The 23,036-nt window shown below is 41.7% G+C and overlaps 1 protein-coding gene and 1 pseudogene across 21 annotated transcripts in view; one reads left to right on the top strand and one right to left on the bottom strand.

The window, feature by feature from the left end:
• Positions 1-23,036, top strand: part of SYNE1 (spectrin repeat containing nuclear envelope protein 1) — a 503,306-nt gene that overhangs the window by 323,460 nt on the left and 156,810 nt on the right. For 14 of the 21 annotated variants that reach the window (XM_024997066.2, XM_024997067.2, XM_059889951.1 and 11 more), the window contains 5 exons: positions 4,648-4,815; positions 5,096-5,257; positions 13,815-14,021; positions 15,539-15,712; positions 19,826-20,017. In XM_024997066.2, coding sequence (XP_024852834.1) covers positions 4,648-4,815; positions 5,096-5,257; positions 13,815-14,021; positions 15,539-15,712; positions 19,826-20,017 — 903 coding nt within the window. Of the gene's footprint in view, positions 1-4,647; positions 4,816-5,095; positions 5,258-13,814; positions 14,022-15,538; positions 15,713-19,825; positions 20,018-23,036 lie in introns of those variants that run through there. The other 7 variants (XM_059889940.1, XM_059889939.1, XM_059889949.1 and 4 more) reach the window with 3 other exon arrangements.
• LOC112448081 (ferritin light chain-like) lies at positions 8,222-8,813 on the bottom strand (annotated as a pseudogene).

Genomic DNA, 23,036 nt, shown 5'->3' with positions numbered 1-23,036 from the left:
CACCACATTGTGAAAGTTAAATGTGATATGGATTCTGAAAGCACATTTTAGCCTGGAAAAGGAATCAAATAGTAGTTTCCAAATTTAATTCCGTAGGAATCTGCTAGATAATAACTCCTTTAATGTAGACGCGTAACCAACAAGAGATATTTCTAGGGATGATTTCCTCACTATAACAAATATTTAGTAGTTACTTATAGAACTGATGAATTTATTTTATTAAATCTATGTAGTCCTCAAATAGATGCAAATTATTAATCTATAAAAGGTGATATTTTCAAATTATTTTAAGAAATTTGAGACACAGAAGCCAGAAAACAGATTTTTTTTTGTAACAAATTTATTTTATTTTATTCTTTTGGGCTTTCATTATTTATAATAGAGTATTTAAAATTTTTACATCAAAGCAACTATTTGCTTTTCCTTGTGGACACTCATAGTACTATTAATACCATCCATGTAAGCAAAATAATAGAGTTTAAAGAAGTCTTTTTAGAGAACGTCCCTGGTGGTCAGTGGTTAACATTCTGCATTTCCAATGTAGAAGATACGGGTTTGATTCCCGGTTGAGAAGGTTAGAAGATCTTAAATGCCATGCAGTGCAGCAAAAAAAAAAAAAAAAAAAAAGTGCTTTTACATATACAGTTTTTTTATGAATGTATATGTTATTGTTGTTTAGTTGCTAAGATATGTCTGGCTCTTCGTGACCGTATGGACTGTGGCCCACCAGGCTCCTCTGTCCATGGGATTCTCCACTGGAGTGGCTTGCCATTTCCTTCTCTAGGGAATCTTCCTGACCCAAGGGTTAAACCCAAGTCTCCTGCATTCCAGGTGGATTCTTTATCACTGAGCCACCAGGGAAGCCCAATGAATGTATATACCTGCCTGTTATTTGCCAAACACTCCATGGTATGCTCAGATTCAGACACTTGCACAGTTTTTAAGGAACTCACAGTCTGTGTGAGAGCAGGCACACGGTGACCATGGAGTGGGACAAGTGCTCTGAGGGTGGGAAGCAGAATGTGAAGGAAGGACGCAGGGTAAGTACCTAAACAAGGCTGGAGTTCAGTGGGTCGAGGACTCCCCCCTTTAGTTTTAAAGTAGTATAAGTCAGGTGCAGTTGGAGTGCTCTAGAGTGAGGAGAAGTCTTTCAGGCAGAAAGAAGCACATATAGGAAGTTTTTTCAGGCAGCAGGAAGGAAAACGGCCTAGCAAAGCAACTGCAAATAACATCAGAATAATGGGAGAAGCATAGATTTGGCGAAGGAGATTGGGGGAGAAATGAAGCTGAGGGGGATATAGGAAACACACCCTGATGCCACACGAAAGAATCTGAACTTTGTCCAGGAGCTAATAGTTAACCACTGAAGGAATTTAACTAGAAGCTCTGCACAGAAGTGAGCTTTAGAACAGATTCTTCAGTATCAGTGTAGACAGGAGGATGGTGATGGACAAATCTATAGCCAGGGAAGTGAGTGAGGGACAAAAGTTTACACACTCTGGTGTCTGGTCCAGTCATTCAGACTGATGACTGATCACCAGTCATTTACTGGTGATGTAAATGAAAGAAACAGCCGGGGGGCTGTGGGGCCCTGACAGAGCCTCCCCACGTGACCTAGGCAGCCTTTCCTCTCTTAGAATTACCGTGCGCATGTGAATGTGGAATCCTGTCTTACCTGGCTTCCGGTTTGCAGAGGAAGCCATGAATCAGGATTCTTACAAAAGCTCCCTTTCTGGTTGAAGAGAAATTCAAAACAATTTAAAACACTGTATAAGCCAAGCTAAATATATGCAGGCTAGAGGCAACCTTCAGGCTGACAGTTTGCAACCTGAGAGTTACGAAGTTATCGCTATAGCGTGAACTTGAACTTGAACCCAACCTGTGCTGTGGCAAAGGTGTAGAACTTCATCCTTACATGCGCAGTCGTGGTCAGGGAGAGAAGGAATGGAGAATAAATCCCAAGTGAGGTGATTAGAAAGATGGATAAAACTTCATCCATTCACTGAAAGATGGACAAAACGCCATTTTTCCTAAATCCATTTCTTATCCTCCGTGTGTTTTTTTTGGTTGGTTTGTTTGTTTTGTTTTTTCAAGTATTGAATTTGAAGAGACAAGGGGATCAACTTGTACAACTCATTATGTGAGTCTGGAGCTCATAAATATAGCAGTGTTTAAGAATGAGTGCACGAAACAAAAGAGAAAGACTGAATGACGAGAGAGGTCGGAGGAGAGCAGAGAGGGTAAAAGGAAAGTCTTTTCCAAGAAGGGATGATCAGTGGTACTGAATTCCAGTGAGAAACCAGGCAAGAGAAGATTCGAAAAATAATCATTTTATATCACAGAAAACAGCCACTGATGATTATGGCCAGAGCGCTTTTAGTGGCTCAGTTGGGTATTTAGAAGTGGACGGGTGAACATATTAAGTGTAAACTACCATCTTCAGGAACTGAATTATGAAGCAAAAGGGAGAAAATGATGGTTACAAATGTGTGTGCAAATTGTATTTGTGTGTAATGAGTCATTATGTTATGATTTGTAGAACTTTTAATATATGATACCCTAAAAGGAAAAAACCAAAGAAGGCTGTGTGTAGGTGTTTTCAGACGGAAAAGATTTATTTATATGCTAAGGGGAAAGTCAGTGGAGATGGAGTAGATATTAATGAACCAAAATCCTTGAGAAAGGGAAGGTGGATGAGGTTGTAGGGGCAGGTAAGAGGATTGTCTTTACTCAAGAGGACTAGAAAGAGTGAAATAGAGGTGAGTCTGAATATAGACAGACCTTTGAAAATTTGAGAAGTTGCAGAAATATCCCAGTTTGTGTGTGTGTGTACATGTGTGCACACACACATGCATTCTGTAAGGAAAAGTTGGATTGAGTCATAGTTGGGGTTTTCCAAGTGTTTGAAGCAGAACTTAAAGGGGCAAAGGAAACACAGCTGTTGGCAAGAGAATGGTTTGTATCACTTAGTCAGAAATATACTCAGGGTGAATCAGTTCAGTGATGACAGCCTGTCATGTTCAAGGAGGGCAAGTGGGCGAGGATGGATGGATATAAGGTTGTCAGGGATTTGAAAATACCAAGATGATCTGCTCGAGATGAGTGACAGGGTTAGGGATGAAAAGGAACCAGTCTCCATGCTCCAGTGTCATCAGTAAATGTGGAGGACTTACCTGGAGGCCTCAGCAATAAGAAGATGGTAGAGGGTCTCATGGCCACTTAGATATCACTTTATTTAATCCTCGAATCCACCCAGGGTTGTGCAGATGAGGGAGTCCATGCACAAGATGTGAGTGACTTGCTCCAATTCTATGGTGGTGGTGGTGGTTTAGTTGCTCAGTCCTGTCAGATTCTTGTGACCCCCTGGACTGTAGCCCACCAGGCTCCTCTGTCTATGGGATTCTCCAGGCAAGAATACTGGAGTGGGTTGCCATTTCCTTCTCCAGGGATCGTCCCAACTCAGGAATCGAACCTGGGTGTCCTGCATTGCAGGCAGATGATTTACTAACAGAGCTACGAGGATCCAGTTCTCTAGCTACTTAGAAGGTGAATTTCACCTGGGGTCTCAGGGGTCCTGACTCCTCCAGTGTCAGACTGCTGTCTGAACTCATTCTACTATATGACCTTGCTTCTGCCCTAGTATTGACCCCAAGACACCAGGCTCCTTCCTGCTGTTGCCTTGGTTTTTCCCAGGTATCTGGGGCCTTCAGTACTTTTTACCAAGACATCATCAAAAAGGCTCAGGTTTTTAATCTTAAACAGTACAACTGTGAAGTAGTGAAATTTATAATAGTATTTTCCACAATATAAACAGTACTCCCTTCAATTTCTATAAATATATAGATACACAACCATAAAAACAATTAAAAGCATATGAATTATGTATCTTGATATAGTAAATTCTATTATCAATACTAATAAAACATGTCATGTTACTTATTGCCCAAGATATAAAAAATTCAAAAGCCTCCTGTTTCAGCATCCGCTTTGTTTCTTGTGTTCTTCCAGGAATTGAATAGAAGAAAACCTCTTTATTATTTGTTTCTTAGAGTAGTTTTAGCCTCCCCATTATCTTTTCCCTTATTAAATATTAATATATTTATAATTTAAGTAATTTATATATTAACATGTTTAATTAAGACATATTTAAATAATGTATCCAACATATTTAAATTAATTTCTGTGAATAAAGAACTCAAATATTGAAAATCTGGCTATACCTGAAAAAAAACTTTTCAGAGATTTAAATGTGTTTAAATCAAAGGTTTTTAAAAGTTATTCAAAACTGATCAACATATTCATCAACATTTCAGGAAATACATCATTTAGATTCTCCTTTTTTTGTGGTTAATCAGTCTTGAAGTGTGTATACCAGTTAAATTCTTTGTATTTTAATTTTGCCAAATATAAAATAGGAATGAGTTTTGGTAACTTGAAATATTGGTAAATTGCTTTTTATATGAATCAACATTTGAAAGCAACAACAGTGTGCTTTGATATGACCTTCTTATCACAAGAGTTTACTAACTTTGATGGTTGTAGCCCCCGGGGCCAGGTATGAATCCTAAAACTTTCCTCTGCATGACAAGCACAGTGACCTAAGTTTTGTCCTCCTCTTGCATCTAACACTGTACCTTGCTCCCACAGGACATCGCTTATTACCAAGCCTTATCTCCTGAGAGGTTACAGACTGATGCTGCCAAGGTTCCCCCCAGCACGCTGCCACCCCAAGAGCTCTATGAACCGGGACTGGAGCCTTCCGCTACTGCGAAGCTGGATGATCTGCAGCGCTCTTGGGAAACCTTAAAGAATGTGGTAAGTCTGCCAGATGTGGGATTATTTAGCCCATGAGACAGAGGAGCCTGGCGGGCTGCAGTCCTAGGGTCGCAAAGAGTCGGACACAACTGTGCACACACGCAAGACACCAGATTTCCTTAGCGATTGTCTTATGAAATTAGTGCCTAATGCTTACACATCCCGTGTACAGTTGAATAGCCTCAGTTGGGTCACAGAGGTAAAGCAGTGAGGAAAGAAATGTCGTAATCTAGAAGATAAGGGGTGGGAAACATTTGGTAATATCCCTTTTCTTCTTTAGATCAGCGAGAAGCAGCGCACACTCTATGAAGCCTTGGAACGCCAGCAGAAGTACCAGGACTCCCTCCAGTCCATCTCCACGAAAATGGAGGCCATCGAGATGAAACTCAGTGAGAGTCTGGAGCAGGGCAGGAGTCCCGAGAGCCAGATGGCCGAACATCAGGTAAGAACAGCCATGACTTCAGCTTCCTGCTTGATCAAACTGGTGCACCCTTATTTATGACTGACTGCTCAAGCCGGTGCATAAGAGAGCAGGCTGGCATGTTTCACTGTATCAACTGTTACAGAGTCAGCAAGATTCCAAGTGGTGGTTTTGTTTCCATCATTGCTTCAGGAAGGGATCCAAGAGGGGAAGAAAGAAATTCAGGCGTTGGTGTTGCTTTTTCACATTTATTATTACATAAACTGGCTTTCCTTATTGTTGCCACATTATTTTTATTTCATTTTGAACTATTATCATAAGAATAAAAGGCACCCCACATCTACCCTCTCTGGGTATTGTTTTTTTTTTTTTTTTAAATTAAATTAATGAATTTATCCTTTTTGGCTGCACTGCCCAGCCTATGGGATCTCAGTTTCCTGACCAGGGGTCAAACCTGTGCCCCCTGCAGTGGAAGCACAGAGTCCTAACCACTGGACTTCTAGTGAGTTGTTTAAAGAAACTTAGCCAGTGTGTCCCTGGAGGAGGGCATGGCAATGCACTTCAGTACTCTTGCTGGAGAATCTTATGGACAGAGAAGCCTGGTGGGCTACAGTCTTTGGGTCACAAAGAGTCAGACATGACTGAGCAACTGAGTGTGTACCCGGTACCTTCTTATCACTTAGAATAGCTCTGAGACTTCAGCGGGCAAAGAAGCAGTTGAAGAAAAAGGGGGTTTCCAAGTTATAATCCTGTGGTTGTCCCAGACTTAAATCATTTATTAAAAGGTACACTGGGAAAAAAAGGAAAAAGATATATTGGATGATGCTTCAGTTTTAGGTGAGAAACAGAGATGAGATGATTACATTAACCTAGCTCAGATACTGTTAGAAATGCATCACTTTATAATGCATGCTAAGTGCATAGGTTATTAATGCTTTAGCAATATTATCAGATTACTATTAACACTTAACTGAGTCCAAGATACTGAGGGGTATCAGTATCTTTACAGTCACCTAAATATTCGATCACCACGGCGCAGGAAAATGCTGCCTGCCCTGACCAGATCTCAGAAGCATAAAACAACCCTATCAAAGGCAGAGGGAAACAGAGATACTTTTAGATGCTAATTTAGAGCTGTGAAAGCATGGTATGATATATGTGTCTATCAAATAAAGACTGGGAAATTTGTCAGCTCTAAGAATGAAACTGTGTACTCTGTCTTTACTTAACATCATTATAGTTTTGGAACCCACAGTAACCTTGGCATACATTGCCTGTTTATATGTATAGTCCAAGATAAAATTGTACTATTTTACAATAAAGGGCCTTGAAGTATTAACACAAAAGTGGAAACAATTCATCTAGAGACAGTATTGAGAAATAGTGGTTTCAGGTTTTTGACATTCTCATAGCTTCTTAAGATAGACATCAGAGTGTACAGGATCCATTTTTACAGGCCTTGTTTTGGTAAAATGACCGTCTGTGGGTCTTTCTGCTATCTTAAAATCACCCACAGTCCATTTGGCTTGGGGAGGGTGCTATAAAAATACGAAATTAAAACTAACCTTTGTTTGCTTGGATCAAGCCGATCACAAGGACTGTCAGGGACTTAGGTCTCTGTTACTACCATGCTGTGTTCCCTTGAGCACCACAGTCCTTTTAACTGATACCTCGGTTTTGTAATTGTCAACATCCACTTCATTGTCACCTGAGGGGCCTCTCTGGGTGGCCCCAGTGTGCTTCCCAGGGCTCTGTCTGCCCCTCACCTCTCCAACCCTTCACTGTACCTGTACTAGCCAGAGAACATCCATGCATTTGATTACAGCTTCTTTTAAGCAACCAAAAAGGATTAGGGAGTTTTCCAGGTGGCGCTAGTGGTAAAGAACCTGATTGACGTGAGAGACATGGATTTCATCCCTGGGTCAGGAAGATCCCTTGGAGGAGGGCACGGCAACCCGTTCTAGTATTCTTGCCTGGAGAATCCCATGGACAGAGGAGCCTGGAAGGAAGCAGTCCGTAGGGTTGCACAGAGTCAGACATGACTGAAGCAACTTATCATGCACGCACAAAAAAGATTGAGGAGAAGTTGTCCAAAGGCTTGATTAGAGTGAATCTAAGTGTCACAGGCTTAGTCAGCATCCCAGTTTACAAAATTTGACTCTCTCTACTTTCAGGTACTTTCTGATCACTGTGTTTGTTCAGGGCTCATCATTCTTGTGTTCCAGGTGACAGACCACAGCTCCCAAAGACCCTTCACTGGGTCCCACAGCACTTACTAACAGAAAGTAGGATCCTGGTGGTCTGCCTTGACCTTCCAGAGTTCAGAATTAAGATGCAAATTAACTCTCAATCACCAGCATCACCCTGCCTCTCAGGCATTAGTATGAAAACACACACAAACTGAATGTACAGAATTATTATTTTGTTTAAGGGATCTAATGGCGAAAACTCAAAATTGCACATTAATGCTAAGCATTATAAATTAGAAACTATCCTGTGACTTTTCTTGTCATTAAGGCCAACCACATGATTTTCATCCCTTTCTAAATTGAGAGTGGTGATGCTAACAATTATAGCACTGAGGAGATGTAATTCTAATTCAGTGCTTACCCATCATTTGAACTTAACAAGTATATTAATGCTCTAAGGAGAGGGAAGGAAATATAAATAATGTATAATTTCTTGTATCACCACAAATCTAACATTTTCCATCTGACCTACTTTTGCTAACTTTTGCTGTCTGTACCTAAATTCTGCAAATTCTGGGACAGTGCTGCCTACATGGAAAGCTAATGGTATCCTAATACCTAAATTGGTTTTTGGCTTCTGGAATGATACTTTAAAAATCCTAAGATATGATAGAATTACTCTAGGTTTTTTTTTTTTTTTTTTTTTTGATGCTGCAAAAACACTTTATCGTTTCCATTTGGTCCAAGGCTTGAGAGAGGGCTCCTGAGTGTTAAAAAGCTGCCTAGTGGCTGCAGAGAGGGGTTTCAGGCAGCCCTGACGTTACGGGGACTTCTCAATGGCCACTGGTCTCCAGAAGTTCCTAGTCGTGCTTGAGAGTGAGCCTTTCGAAGACGTATTTGCCCAACCCAGCCTGGGGACCAGCCAGCCTGCAGAAGTGGTCAGGTGGTCACCCGTGTTCTTGATGAGTTTCACCTCCTCATCTAGAAAGTGGTTCTCCAGCAAGTCACAGATGTGGGGGTCTGCACGGGCAGAACCCAGGCCATGCAGATCCCAAAGGGCCTGGCTCAGGTTCTTCTCTGTGAGAAGGGCAGCTTCCCTAGCATCCTGGGTTTTACCCCACTCATCTTGAGACGGCTTCCACACGTCCAGAAAGAGGTCACGGATGCCATACTGATTTTGCATTTTCAAGAGATGCTTTGCACCCTCGCCCTTCTCCTTGGCCAATTTGCAGAAAAAGGTGGCCCATACCCTCCAGAGCCACATCGTCACGGTCGAAATAGAAGCCCAGAGAAAGGGAGGTGTAGGAGACCCGCAGATGCATGTTAACCAGGCAGTTGACGGCGGCCTCCACCTCAGTGGAATAATTCTGACGAATCTGAGAGCTCATGGTTGATCGTTAATAAGGAGTTAAGCTCAGCAAATGGTGGCTGGTCCCGGTGATCGTGGACAGCTGAGTGGCTGATGCTAAAGGTTGCGACTGGAAAAAAGGTTGGAGGGTGGTCTGAGGCTGGGGAAAGGGACAACCCTGGATCTGTTCTGTCCAATCACTGTTGAAGCAAGAGACAGATCTATGGGACTGTTGAGCACACTTTGAGAATTACTCTTTTAAAATAAAGAATGTGGGTAAGAGGGGCCAATATGATTTTCGTACTTTCCAAAGGTTAATAAAAATACTTCAATTTTTTTCTTCTCCCCAACATGCTCTGGGAAGTAATGTTTCTTTAAAGAGCTATTCTAATTCCTATGATTTTCCTCTAAACACCTGTCTAAATCTACCGAATTTGGGTGGAGTCTTGTGCCTTTCCTGGTACCCTCTTGAAATTGAACAATAGGTTTAATTTGGAGACATCAGTGCAGTTCATGAGCTGACTTGTGGCTGTTCTGCGTGTTACGGGACCTTCATTATCATGGGCAGCTAACCCTTTGTGGGTGTATGTTATCTTTGCTACCCGAACCCAGTGGTAGTTTGGAGGCAGAGCTCTGAGGTTATTTTGGTTCTGTTTCTTTAATATATGTAACTTCTCAAAGTTTGAGATGGACTGAGCTGGTGTAGACAGTTATGAAAGTCACAATGAAATTCATGTTCTCCTTTCTTGTTGAACCAGACGTGCACTCCGTGTTCGCCCCAGAGTCAGTTTAGAAAAGCCCAAGGTACTTTAAGCCAGACTGGTCATACACATGCCCTCCTTGTAAACACAAGTTAGAAACACAAAGAGGAACATTTCATCTCCTCTCCTTAGTTTTGAGTCAGGTGCTGTAGGAAAGGAAGCAGCTGGCCACCAGTTGAAAAGAGTTACAGATCAAAGACATATTCAACTGCTGGATTTTTTTGTTTTTTAGATTGAAGTTCACATCACATGAAATTACCCATTTTAAAGTGTACAGTTCAATGACTTTTAGTTCTTTTACAAGGTTATACAATTGCCCCCCTCTATCTGGTTTCAAAACATTTACATCACCACAAAAGGAAATCCCATCTCCTGGTAAGTTTGCCTAGTGGGTCTTGAAGTTAAAACTTAACAACCTTCCCCAAAATATCCACTCTCCCTTGAGAGTAAACTGAAGCATGGACAGAGAGGCTTGACTCTAACAGTATGGGAATTAGCAGTTCTAGGATTCCTAATTCCTTTATCCCTTACTTCAGGACATTCGGATAGCTGCTTACAACATTGTGAGTTTGAAAAGGAAGTAGTTCACGTCAGTCTATACCTTATTGGTAAATCCACTGAGATTAAATGAGTGAGGAAGATTTTTTTTTTTTTCTGGTTGTTTTATGATTCAGATACCTGTTTTGTCTATAATGAATTGGAATTAATTCAACTAGATATGCAGAGTGCCTACTGTGTTCACAGCTGAAATAGACTTTTTCATGAACATATGATTTAGAGGGTGAAGTGAATTACCAGCACGTTATACATAACCCAGTGAGATGATTGTGTGTTACAGTGGTGGGAGGTAAATGAAAGGAGACTCTAACAGATCTGTTGGGAAAACAAGGATTTTGAAAGTTTGGAATAGTAACAGGAGTGGGTAGGAGGCACTATTAAACATGTGAGGAAAGGCATAGAATGAGAGAGTGAGAGTGGATGTGGTGTGCATTAGCAAAGGGGGCTCATCTTATACAGATAATCAGTGCAGAAAAAAGGACAATAGGTCAGACAAGTTATAGAGAAGCACTTAAAACAGACCAAATGATATGAATTTTATATTTTTGGCAATCAAATACCAAAAATGATTATAAAATAGGAGAAAATAACTTACTGGATGAAAAGCATTTTGAATGTATAACAAGCAATAATAGTCTGTAAACTTATTACAATCCTATGAAAATATCCTAGCAAGTTCTTTGGTAGAGATTGATAAGATAATTCTAAAATATATTGTAAATGTATGAAAAAATATATATTGAAAATGAAAAGAGTTAAGAACCACCAAGACAGCCTTGAAGAAGATGAATAAAATTGAAAAATGAGAGTGAGACATAAAACTATAATAATTATGAGAGTGTTATATTAGCAAAAACACCACATGAGTCAGTGGAACAGAACTAGAAGCCAGAAACCCCCTCACGCTACATGCCCGACTCTTTGTGACTCCATGGACAGTAGCCTACCAGGCTCCTCTGTCCAAGGAATTCTCCAGGCAAGAATACCTGAGTGGGCTGCCATTCCCTTCTTCAGGGGATTTTCCCGACCCAAGGATCAAAACCGGGCCTCCTGCATAGCAGGAAGATTCTTTACCATCTGAGCCACCAGGGAAGTCATCAGGGAAATGGATTAAAGCTGTGTGAGATACCACTAGAAAGGCTTAAATGGACAAGACCCTCAAACCAGGAGACAGTGGAATGCAATGCAACCCTGAAAAGGGTCATCTCCTTCTGCCTGCATAGTCACAATCGTGGAGGGTGTGAGAGAGGCCAGACACAGGACATCAGGAGTGACTCTATTTCTGGAGAGCTCAAAACCAGACAGAAGCATCTATGGCTTTGCAAGGCCGCCCCGTGGTAACCTCTGGAAAGCAGAAAGGCTGTAACAGGATGAAGTCCAAGGGGATTGTAGAGTCCTGAGAATGCTCACTTTCTCAGTCTGGGTGCAGGAGCATGAGGAGCTACAGTTTGTGAGAATTCACAGAACTGCACACTTACTGCCTGCACTTTTCTAGATGTATATACATACTTCAGTATCATAGTTTACTTAAACGGAGATTGGACATGATGACATCCTGATATTAGGGAAAAAAGAGGGTCTGTTTTTTGGTTTTAACATCTCTTGACAGCCCACTCTGAGGAGGCGCTTGGCTCACAGCGAAGTCTGCGGAAGAGATGGGAATCATGCAAGTAGGGGTATACTGCAAACTATGAAATATTGGCAACTATAAAATCAGTGATTCTTCACTTGGGTCATGATTGTCCCTCCTGTGGAGGGGCTTTTTTTTTTTTCTTAATGCATCATTGAAATCCCAAATAAGAATTTCTCCTGTCAAGATTCTAGCTAAGGACTTCCCTGGCATCCCAGTGGTTAGGACTCTGTGATTTCACTGCAGAGAGCACGGGTTCCATCCCTGGTTGGGGAAGCTGCATGGCACAGCCACAAAAATGGAAAAAAAAAAAAAAAAAAAACAAGAAAAGATTCCAGCTAAAGAGCAAATCATAAAATACAAAAAATGAGAAATACAGTGTATAATTGTGATGACTGTTAAACAGGAAATAAGATGCTATTCAAAGACAGCAATAGAGATTTGTTTTGTTTTGTTTTTGAATGAGTAGTCATGAAGGCAATGGCACCCCACTCCAGTACTCTTGCCTGGAAAATCCCATGGATGGAGGAGCCTGGTAGGCTGCAGTCCATGGGGTCGCGACGAGTCGGACCCAACCAAGTGACTTCACTTTCACTTTTCACTTTCCTGCATTGGAGAAGGAAGAGGCAACCCACTCCAGTGTTCTTGCCTGGAGCATCCCAGGGACGGGAGAGCCTGGTGGGCTGCTGTCTATGGGGTTGCACAGAGTCGGACATGACTGAAGCGACTTAGCAGCAGCAGCAGCAGCAGCAGTCATGAAAGGCCTCTCTGAAAATGAGACAGTTAACCTAAGGCTCCATGGAGGAAGAGACCCATCTCAGGAGAGTGAGGAGAAGAGCATTCCAAACCTTGAGGGAATAGGATGTGCAAAGGCCCTGAGGCAGAAAGCATTGGGGATCTTGGAGTGATTGAAGGCAGGGATGCAGTGAGCAAGAAGGAAGCCCGGTACCGGGGGCAGCCAGGTGTGAGAATGCATGAATACTGTAAGGAGTTTGGATTTTATTTCATAGGCAAGAAGCCACAAAGTATTGTAAAGCAAGGGAGTGAGAGGATCTGATTTATCTTTTTAAAGGGGTTTAAGCAGATACTCCACCCAGTAGATTATGAGAGCAATTCAGATAAGGAAATGGTTGTGACTTAGTTGGGAGCAGAGGAGACAAACAAGATGTTTTGGAGGTGAAGGCAGTTGTGTTGCAGGAAGGGGGACCCCTTCCAGAGTCTGAGAGTGGGCTCTTGTGTAACACAGAAATGAACTGCCCGAGGAAACACCAAGCAAATGCTTGGGAAGCGTGTGTTAGCCGGGCCATTCAGAGACAGAGGGATGCAAACTGGACTCCTTAAATTTCCCTCACCAGACCCACTCCTATTCTTTGCAAATGTCTCCGAGATAGATTCTTTAGGTAGTTAGGTCAGAGTTTTTTCCTGAGTCTTTTGGGCCTTGATTGTTCTCAACTCAAAATAATCTACATGCCAGAGACCTTTTGGAGTGGGAGATTTTGTTCTTCTACCTAAGTGTCTTGTAGTGGGAGAAAGGAATTAAAGCCTTGGCAATGGACAAGGCCTGGGAGAGATTGTGAAGAGAGAAAACAGGGTCTAGAAAGTAGCCTTGAGAAGCTTCAAATTTTAGACCTAGGGAGAGGAGAAAAGTAAGGGGAGGGCAACGGCGTAGAAGCAGGTGACAGATTCTTCCTGCCTGTATGATATGAGTTTGCGATTAAAATGTAGCCTTGTTCCAGACTCAGGGAAATTTGGAGTGGGAGGAGTCACGTTGAGGAAGAAAGTGATGAATTTTATTTTCAACACAGAATTGTGGACTCAATTAATTGCACATACCACCCCCCCGCGCCCCGTCAGATTACAGATGAGCCTGTTGAAAGCCGGGTTAATTGATTTGCCCAGATTAATTAACTTTAAGTTACTGATGCAGATGATCTTAAAGTCAGAAACTTCCTGACTTTCAGTCTGGCAATGTCATTTTGAAACTTAGGTTAGAAGGCCCCCTATTTGTTGGTTAAATGACTTCCAAGTGAGCTTGGCTAAGTGCCATGATTCCTCAGTGCAAAAAACTGCACACAGGAGTGTGATTCCACAGTCTTTCCCTCAGGCTCTGATGGATGAGATCCTCATGCTCCAAGAGGAGATCAGCGAGCTGCAGTCGGCCCTCGCAGACGAGCTGGTGTCTGAGTCCCCGGAGTCCGAGCCGGCAGAGCAGCTGGCCCTGCAGTCCACGCTCACCGTCTTGGCGGAGCGAATGTCCACCATCAAGATGAAGGCATCCGGGAAGCGGCAGCTTCTGGAGGTAACAGGCCACCCTGGGGGTGCCCCTTACGTCCAGATTAACTCCTGAGGTTGGGTTGACAAGTATGTCCAACTACTTACGATGACATGTCTGTTGTTTCCCACTCAAAAGAAGCTGGTATATTGTGTGTGCACGGCCTCGTGAACAGAGCCCTGAGTCAGTGTGGAGCCATGAATGTGTCTTTTCACCCGTTTCTGACTCATTTCAGGCCTGCAGAACTGAGGCAGTGGAGAGCCAGTACTGGGTAGACATGAGCTTTGTGGGGAATAATTGTAGAAGGTTTGCATAATAGTTTGCTATGTTTAAATAAGACCATTTTTATGAATAGCATTGCTAATGCTGTGAAAAATAAATCCTTAGTCACTGGAAGCCAATTCAAGCACGTTAATTCATGAGAATATTCTTGCAGTTCTGGTTCTCATGTTAACTTTAATACTCAATAGATAAATTTTAGTTACACTACCATACGTGTTAAAAATAAGTTATTTTCCTTTTGTTGTTGTTGTTCTCTTACCTTTCCTGGCTTTAAACATGTATGATGTTCATATTGTTGATCCTATGAAGTGTCTGTGTTCTTGTATCTCTAGGGTCTGGCAGCTTCTCTAGCACAAAATCAGTTATTGCTATCCACTTAACATTATTTTATTTAGCTGCAGATTATACCATAATTCAATGAACCTTTGTCCTATTGTTAGGGACACAGGATATTTCCAGTTTTATCTATTTTAAAGCTGATCAAATCATGTATCCATATATTTTCCTATTTTGGAGAAATTTTAAATCAATGTTTCTACTCTAATCTCTAAACAATTTAATAAAAATTGATTAAAAATAATGGATTCTTAATAAAATAACTTTTAAAATAAAATACTTTATAGTGTCTTAATAATTAACCTTTTAATTCATTGATATTGTCTCCAGTCACTCTGTGAAACCCATGTGGAGTTGTGAAATGAAGTGATTGGCTTGGATTTTTTAAAAAAATACGGATTATTTGCCATCAGTAAAGAATCCTCAGAGACCTATCCAAATTTTTTGAAGTTTTGCCTTTGCTCTAGAAAGCGACAGCACTGGGCCACTCCTTCCTGTAGGAGATCAGTTGCCTGAAACTGCATGGTTCTACCCTTTTCGATGCACCAAGTATGTTCTTCAGTTGCCATGGTCCCCACTACACCCTACAGTTACCCAAACTTTGAAGTCAAGTTACCTACTGTCTTACACCATTGACCAGTTTCTGTCATCCACATTATCTACCTTGTTCTGTAGGTGTATTATTTAAGAACAGTAACTCCAGGCATACAGTCATTGTAGGAGTTTTTAAAAAATACCAATCCTGAGGCTCACCTCCTGAAATTCTGATTTACCGGTCTGTACCGCGGTCTAAACACCGGGGATTGTTTTTGAAGTTTCACAGGTGGTTCTGGTGTGCAGTCAAGGCTGGGAACCATTGCTCTGTGTGTTGAGTCCTGGTGATTTTGCCTCGGATGACCTGTGTTCCATCCTACTTAATTCATCAGGAGAAACTCAACGATCAGCTGGAGGAACAGAGACAGGAACAAGCCCTGAACAGGTATCGCTGTGAAGCTGATCAGCTGGACCACTGGCTCTTGAGCACGAAGGCCACTCTGGACATTGCCCTGGGGTCACCCAAGGAGCCCATGGACATGGAGGCCCAGTTAGTGGACTGCCAGGTACAAAAATGGTCTCAAAGGAGTATGCCAACATCATTAGGCAGACTTTTCAAAAATGTATCTGTTATTGGCTGTGTCGAGTCTTAGTTGCAGCATGCAGAATCTTTCGTCGGGGAGTACAGGTTCTCTGGTTGTGGTGCATGGGGTCCGGAACATGTGGGCTGTGTAATTATAGCACATGGCCTTAGTTGCTCCTTAGCACGTGAGATTTTAATTCCCTGACCAGGGATCTCAGGGGGCTTCCCAAGTAGCTCAGTGGTAAAGAATCTGCCTGCCAATGCCTGAGCGACAGGAGATACAGGGTCGATCCCTAGGTTGGGAAGATCCCCTGGAGGAGAAAATGGCAACTCACTCCAGTATTCTTGCCAGGATAATCCCATGGACAGAGGAGCCTGGCGGGCTACAGTCCATGGGGTTGCAAAGAGTCAGACATGACTGAGTACACATGCACACACACTTGACCAGGGATCAAACCCACATCCCCTGCATTGCAAGGCTAATTCTTAACTGCTGGCCCACCAGGGAAGGTCCCACAAGACATTTTTTTTAACTACAGAAAAGTATAATGGTAACAAACTGGGGCATGGATATGTGATTTTTCACAATCCATATACTTTACATATTTAGGAGAAAAACAATATCTTATAAAAGCTTAAATTAAATCCAGATGTGGGCTTAGTCTTTTGAAAATTTTACCAACAGTATCTACTCTTTAGAAAATTTTCAGCTTCCTGAAGGACATTTTTGTAAAGATTTGGTGTTTTTCAGTCACTCAGTCGCGTCCGACACTTCGCGGCCCCATGGACTACAGCATGCCAGGTTTCCTGTCCTTCACCATCTCTCAGAGCCTGCTCGAACTCATGGCAGATTTATTTATTTATTTTTTTTAATTTTATTTTATTTTTGGAAACTTTACAATATTGTATTAGTTTTGCCAAATATCAAAATGAATCCGCCACAGGTATACATGTGTTCCCCATCCTGAACCCTCCTCCCTCCTCCCTCCCCATACCATCCCTCTGGGTCGTTCCAGTGCACCAGCCCCAAGCATCCAGTATCATGCATCGAACTTGGACTGGAAACTCGTTTCATACATGATATTATACATGTTTCAATGCCATTCTCCCAAATCTTCCCACCCTCTCCCTCTCCAACAGAGTCCATTTCGGTGGCTAATAAGGAATATAAGTACCTAATGCACAGAATTAGTATCAGTGACTGTGGATAAACAACAGAATAGGTGGGCCGTTGCAATTTTGGTTTTAATTCAGAAATATTATTTGGAAAACTTGGCAAAACTGTAGTTATAGGCAGCCAGACTCAACATGGGAAGGTTGTCTTCTGGGGCAGAGAATTTCCTTCCTCAACGTGCGGTCTTTAGCAATTAATGTAAGAGGTAATGACATCAAAGTTTTTACTGTAATATTATTTTCTTACCTCCTTATTATGGAAACATTCAAGCACACATATAAAGCATAGAGAATAGATGCTGAACTCCCATGTACCAGTCATTGACTTCAAAGAGTATCATCATAGTAGACTTTACACTACGGGTGGGTGAAGTTTGTTTTAAAAGCTTTTTCATTTAACCAGCAAGTCTCTAGAACAGTCTAATCTGCAAGGTTAAATATCAGTGTACATGACTTCATACATGTGGGACTGAAGGAAATATGCACAGCCATTAGTTATGAATGCCATCTCTTTTCTTAATACATAGTATATCATTCTGGTCATCCCTTATGATTGAGATTTTTTAATATTAATTATTATAATTTAGGTTTTTTAATTCTTTTTACAACTTATAATTTTAAACTTTTAAACTATTTTATTTATTTATTTGGCCATGCTGTGTCTTGGTTGCGCCATGTGGGATCTAGCTCCCGGATCAAGGATCAAACCTGGGCCCCCTGTGTTGGGAGCACAGAGTCTTAGCCCCTGGATCACCAGGGAAGTCTGTGGACAATTTATTTATGTGTCTTCAAAGCATTTCTGCCTTGATGGTAGAGAATAGAGAGCCATGTGCGACTGTTTTCTATTTCTTTTATCATCTTTTCTAAAGTTACTTTTCTGAAAAGAGACACGTATTTTTAGCATTGCCTTCTAGCACTTGAAATTACCACATGTACTAGCATTTCAAAATTATGTTTCATCATTACTCCCACCTCTTCCTTTTTGATATCTCTATTTTTATAGTTATACATAAGATGCATAGTTGAGATAATATATTTCAGGACTCTTACAAAGTATTGAAGTGGTACTTTGGCAATATTTTTCAAAACTCAGAGCCTGTGAAATCACACAAATGCATGACAGTTCCTCATGCAAATAAATCTGGCATCTGAGCCAGTAGTATAATCATAGCTGTGGCTATTATATGGAATTAGGGTCCTGTTATGACTTTTGGGGCCCAGGGTACTTTGTTTCCATGAACCTCTCTTCCTCTATAGAAATACTAAAAGTTATATTTGTATTTTGTAACTGCTTTGGGTACAAAGGCTAATATAATCCAGGGTGGTTTATCATGGGTGCATGATAAGTTGCTTCAGTCATGTCCCACTCTTTGCGACCCTGTGGACTGTAGCCCACCAGGCTCTTCTGTCCATGGGATTCTCCAGGCAAGAATACTGGAGGGAGTTGCCATGCCCTCCTCCAGGAGATCTTCCCGAAGCCTGAGGTGATATCATTACATATTAATTATTATCATCATCATTTTTTCCTCTGATTTTAAACGAAAGACATTTTCTTGGGCCCCTTGATGTGTTAGGGGCCTTCAGTTCTGTGATAGCCTTGCCTAATGGAAAAGGCAGTCCTGCACAGAATAATATTAGTTCCTCAAAAGTAATCCTCAAGAAATGATCCTTTAAGGCCCATTTCATGAAAAGTTTCACTCTTCCTTTTAGTTCTAGGTCTTGGGATCTCACTTATGTTCTTAGAAGCTGATGGTAGTGATTCTGATTTTGTACAATCTTTTCTTATTAATAAATAATTGAATATAAATTAGAAAGTACATTTCAAAGAGTTCAGACTTAAGGTATAGAAAAACAGAACAGTTTCTGTAGAAAATAATATGGTTGTTATTTGTTTTGGTTGACTTTTTTAGTTTTTCTGTTTTTTGGTTTTTGTTTTAAATCTTACTTGGGAAGTGGGGAGATTATTTTCACTTCTTTCCTGAATTTAGCCTCCATTTTAGGAAAAAAACCTCGTAACACTAGAAAGTGAATGTGAAATTCTTAGGAAAACTTTCAGAAATGTGAAGTTAAAAATGCGTTATATAAAAGATAAAAACAGGGGAACTTCCCTGGTGGTCCAGTGGTTGAGAGTCCACCCTTCCAATGGAGGGGGCACGTGTTCAGTCCCTGATTGAGTATCTAGGATCCCGCATGCCAGGGGACATGGCCAAAAAAAAAAGACAAAAATAATAAAAAGCAAGTAAAAGAGCACTAGTCTGGGACCACTCCCTTTCAAAACATTTTTCTTTGAAAAAAAAAACAGTCCTTATTAAATTGACACAGAGAGTCGATCATGTGATGTCTTCACTATTATTAGCCACAAGCATAATGTGTGTGCATGCGTTACATACATGCTCAGTCACTCAGTCGTGTCCAACTCTATGACCCCCTGGACTGTAGCCCTCAGGCTCTTGGCTCCCTGGGATTCTCCAGGCAAGAATACTGGAGTGGATTGCCATGTCCTCCTCCAGGGGGGTCTTCCCAAGCCAAGGACTGAACCTGGATCTCCTGCATTGGCAGGTGGATTCTTTTACCATGGAGCCACCTCTAACACTAAAATAATAGAACAGTCATAATGGGGTAATGCTAAGGCCTGGTCTTTTCTCCTTATCTGTTGGCTATATAAAATGTGCTTCCCATATGTTTTTTTTTTTTTTTTAATAATATCTAATCTTAAATAAGAGAAAAATTAGGAGGCTCAAAGAATTGTTAAAACCTATATACACTCTTGAAGGTTGTATGAAAACTAGGGGGAATAAAGACAAGCCTAGAGGCATGTTGTTTTGATGAAAGTCTTAATGAAGCAGTGGGTTTCTCTGTGAGACGCGGTCTTTGCAGAGGCGCCCAGGCTGTGTCAGTTTCAACTTCATTTCTGTTGTCCTAGAATATGCTGGTGGAAATAGAGCAGAAGGTGGTGGCCTTATCAGAGCTCTCGGTCCACAATGAAAACCTGCTGCTGGAGGGCAAGGCTCACACAAAGGACGAGGCCGAGCAGCTGGCGGTGAAGCTGAGAACCCTCAAGGGGAGCCTCCTGGAGCTGCAGAGGGCGCTGCAGGACAGGCAACTCCACATCCAGGTGAGGCTCCAGCCACGCCATGAGTGTGGCGCTACAGAGAGGCTCATCTTTGCACAAGACTGGTCTGCCCTCTGAGCACGGGACACATGAAGGGGATGGCTGGGAAACAGCACATACTTATGTACGTACCTGCTTCACACACATTCTGGCGTAGTTTTTTGTTTGTTTGTTTTTAATATTTATTCATTTGGCCGCTCTGGGTCTTAACTGTAGCACTCAGGATCTTCAGTCTTCGTTGGGATGTGTAGGGTCTTTAGTTGTGGCATGTGGAACCTAGTTCCCTGACCAGGCATCGAACCCAGGTCCCCTGAATCAGGTGCTCTGAGTCTCAGCCACTGGACCACCAGGGAAGTCCCTGGCATAGGTTTCCAAATAGGCTTTGTAAGAGTTGTTTGAATCCAGAGACCTGGAAATTGCAGCATAGGAAAAGAAAATGAAAATAATTACCAAATGCTAGCAGCTGTATCATTGAAAAGAAAATGTTTAAATATAGATTAAACATAGATTAAATCATAGATTAAGATACCCTGTGGCAGTGTTATATTTCTCCTTTATATCTCCTATGTTCTACTTTTCAGATAGACTATTTTATTTAGTGCCCACAAGTTTAGACTTGGCATGTATTCCAGGCGAATTGAACATTTTTACTATCATGCAGTGTCCTTCATGTTTCCTTATAGTGATTTAGAGCTTTTTTTTGTATAATATTTGCATGGTATATCTTTCACTTTTCTGTTGATTTAACCCTTTCTGAGTCCTTATTTTTTAGATTTGTTTCATATAAAGAACATTTAGGTGTATTTTGTTGGTTCTAAGCACATCTAATCAGAAAACCTCTGACTTTTAAAGAGCAGGTTTAATCTATTTAAATTCTTTGTGATTATTGATATGTTTGAAATTTTATTCTTGCTTTTTTTTTTCTATTTTGTCCTGCTCTTTCTATTCTTCTTTCTCCATTTTAACTTTTGCTTCTAGGTGGTTGAATGCTTTCCTTTGTTTTTTGTCTCTACTTTTTATCATGCCTACCTAATAAATTCTAAGTTATTATTTCATTCTTGTTCCAGATCAACATAAGAAACTCATAACACATTCACTCAGATTTCTCCCCATGCGCCTTGCATACTAGTAGTGTCTAATATTTTGATTTTGTTTGTTTTTCATCTCTACATATTAGAATTATTATCTTACACAAATATTAAGCAAATGTTTATTGCGAAGCTACTGTGTGCCAGCCACTATTCTATATGTTAGAGTGAAGGAGCAAGGGCAAAATCTATCTGTATATTTATATTTCTATATAGTCCATTTTCAGGGCTTCCCTGGTGGCTCAGACGGTAAAGCATTTGCCTGCAATGTGGGAGACCTGGGTTCGATTCCTGGGTTGGGAAGATCCCCTGGAGAAGGCAGTCCACTCCAGCACTCTTGCCTGGAAAATCCCATGGGGACGGAGGAGCCTGATAGGCTACAGTCCATGGGGTTGCAAAGAGTCAGACACGACTGAGTGACTTCACTTTCTATAGTCCATCTTCAAGAGATTATGTTTGGGGGAGACAGATAGTAATATAAAATTAAGGTGTGTTATTATATGCTAAGTTAGAAGATGATAAGAGCTGTAGGTGAAATAGTATAAGGCAGATAATAAAGAAAGTTGGGACTGGGTGGATTTGCAGGTTTAAACAGGGTGACCAGCGAAGCCTCCCTCATCTTACGTTTGAAGGAGTGAGCTGTGTAGACATGGAGGAAGAGAATTCCAGGCTTGGAGAGGGGGAAGCAAGGGCAGAGGCTCCCAGGTGGGCTCCTACCTGGTTTTTCAAGGAGCCTAGCAACTGGAGTGGAGTGAACAAGGTGAGAGGCTAGAGGGGTAACAAGGGCCTAGGCTGCAAAGGACCTTGTAGGCACCGTGTGAACTTTGGCTTTTTCTCTGGGGAAAATGAGAAACCACTGGAGTGTTTGGGGACAGAAGCGTGACAAGACCAGATATAACTACATGGGGGACCAGGGTGGAAGCTGAGAGACCGGTTAGGAGGTTAGAGGGGATGAGAACTTATCAGGTTGTGGATAATTAGGAAAATGAAAACTCTCGAGGAACAGAACTTGGGGAAGGAGAACTAATTAGGCCACCGGTTTCGTTTTGGACAGGCTAGGTTTAAGATGCCTATCCAGTGTCAGTCAGCTGTTGGGATTCAGCAGACAGATCTAGACTGAACTGTCAGCCTCTAGAGGTTCTCTGTTGTTGTTCGTGCCATAAGTCATGTCTTAGTCCCCCCACCAGGGATCGAACTCATACCCCTGCATTGGGAGCTCCGGGTCTTAACCCCTGGACTGAAGGGAAGTCCCTAGATGGTCTTTAAAGGCATGAGAGCCCATGAGATCACCAAGGGAGTGAGGAGAGATAAAGAGGAGCAAGCCCTGGGGCTTTCCAGTGTGAAAAGTTAGGAAGATGGGGAGGAACCCACAAAAAAAAGAGTAAGAAGGAAATACCAGTGAGGTGGGAAGAAGACCAAGATTTGGGTTTGGGAGACACTTGAGGGTAAGTGAGGTAAGATGAGACCTGGGAACTGACCACTGGATCTGGCAACACGCAGGTCTTCTATGACCCCAGCTACAACTATTTCAGTGAAATAGTGAGGGCAAAAATCACTCTGAAATGGAAGCGAGAATGGAGAGAGGAGTTAGAGAGGAAGAGGGCAGGAAACAGGGGTTTCGCTTTCATGGGAGCAAAGGAATGGAATAAGCTATAAGAAGCGGGTTAGAAGAAATTCATTCCATTTTAAGATCAGAAGAATAATGACATGTTTACAGGGAGACAGAAACAACTCAGTAGAGGAAAAATTGATGAAAAAGAAGTGAGACTGCAGCAAAAGTCTTCTTGTGTAGAAGGGAGAAAATAAGATCCAAGGGGCAGGGGAATGGTCTTGGAACCAGTGTCAGGAGGGAGGGGAGCAACTGTACTTGAGCAGAGATGCTGGCAGGGGACACAGCACAGACAGTATGGTGAGAGCTTAATGCACATTCACTG

Source organism: Bos taurus, chromosome 9, assembly GCF_002263795.3.
Source record: "Bos taurus isolate L1 Dominette 01449 registration number 42190680 breed Hereford chromosome 9, ARS-UCD2.0, whole genome shotgun sequence".
NCBI classification, from domain to species: Eukaryota; Metazoa; Chordata; class Mammalia; order Artiodactyla; family Bovidae; genus Bos; species Bos taurus.
Note: the sequence above shows the minus strand (reverse complement) of the source record. Positions and strands in the feature narration are given on the sequence as shown.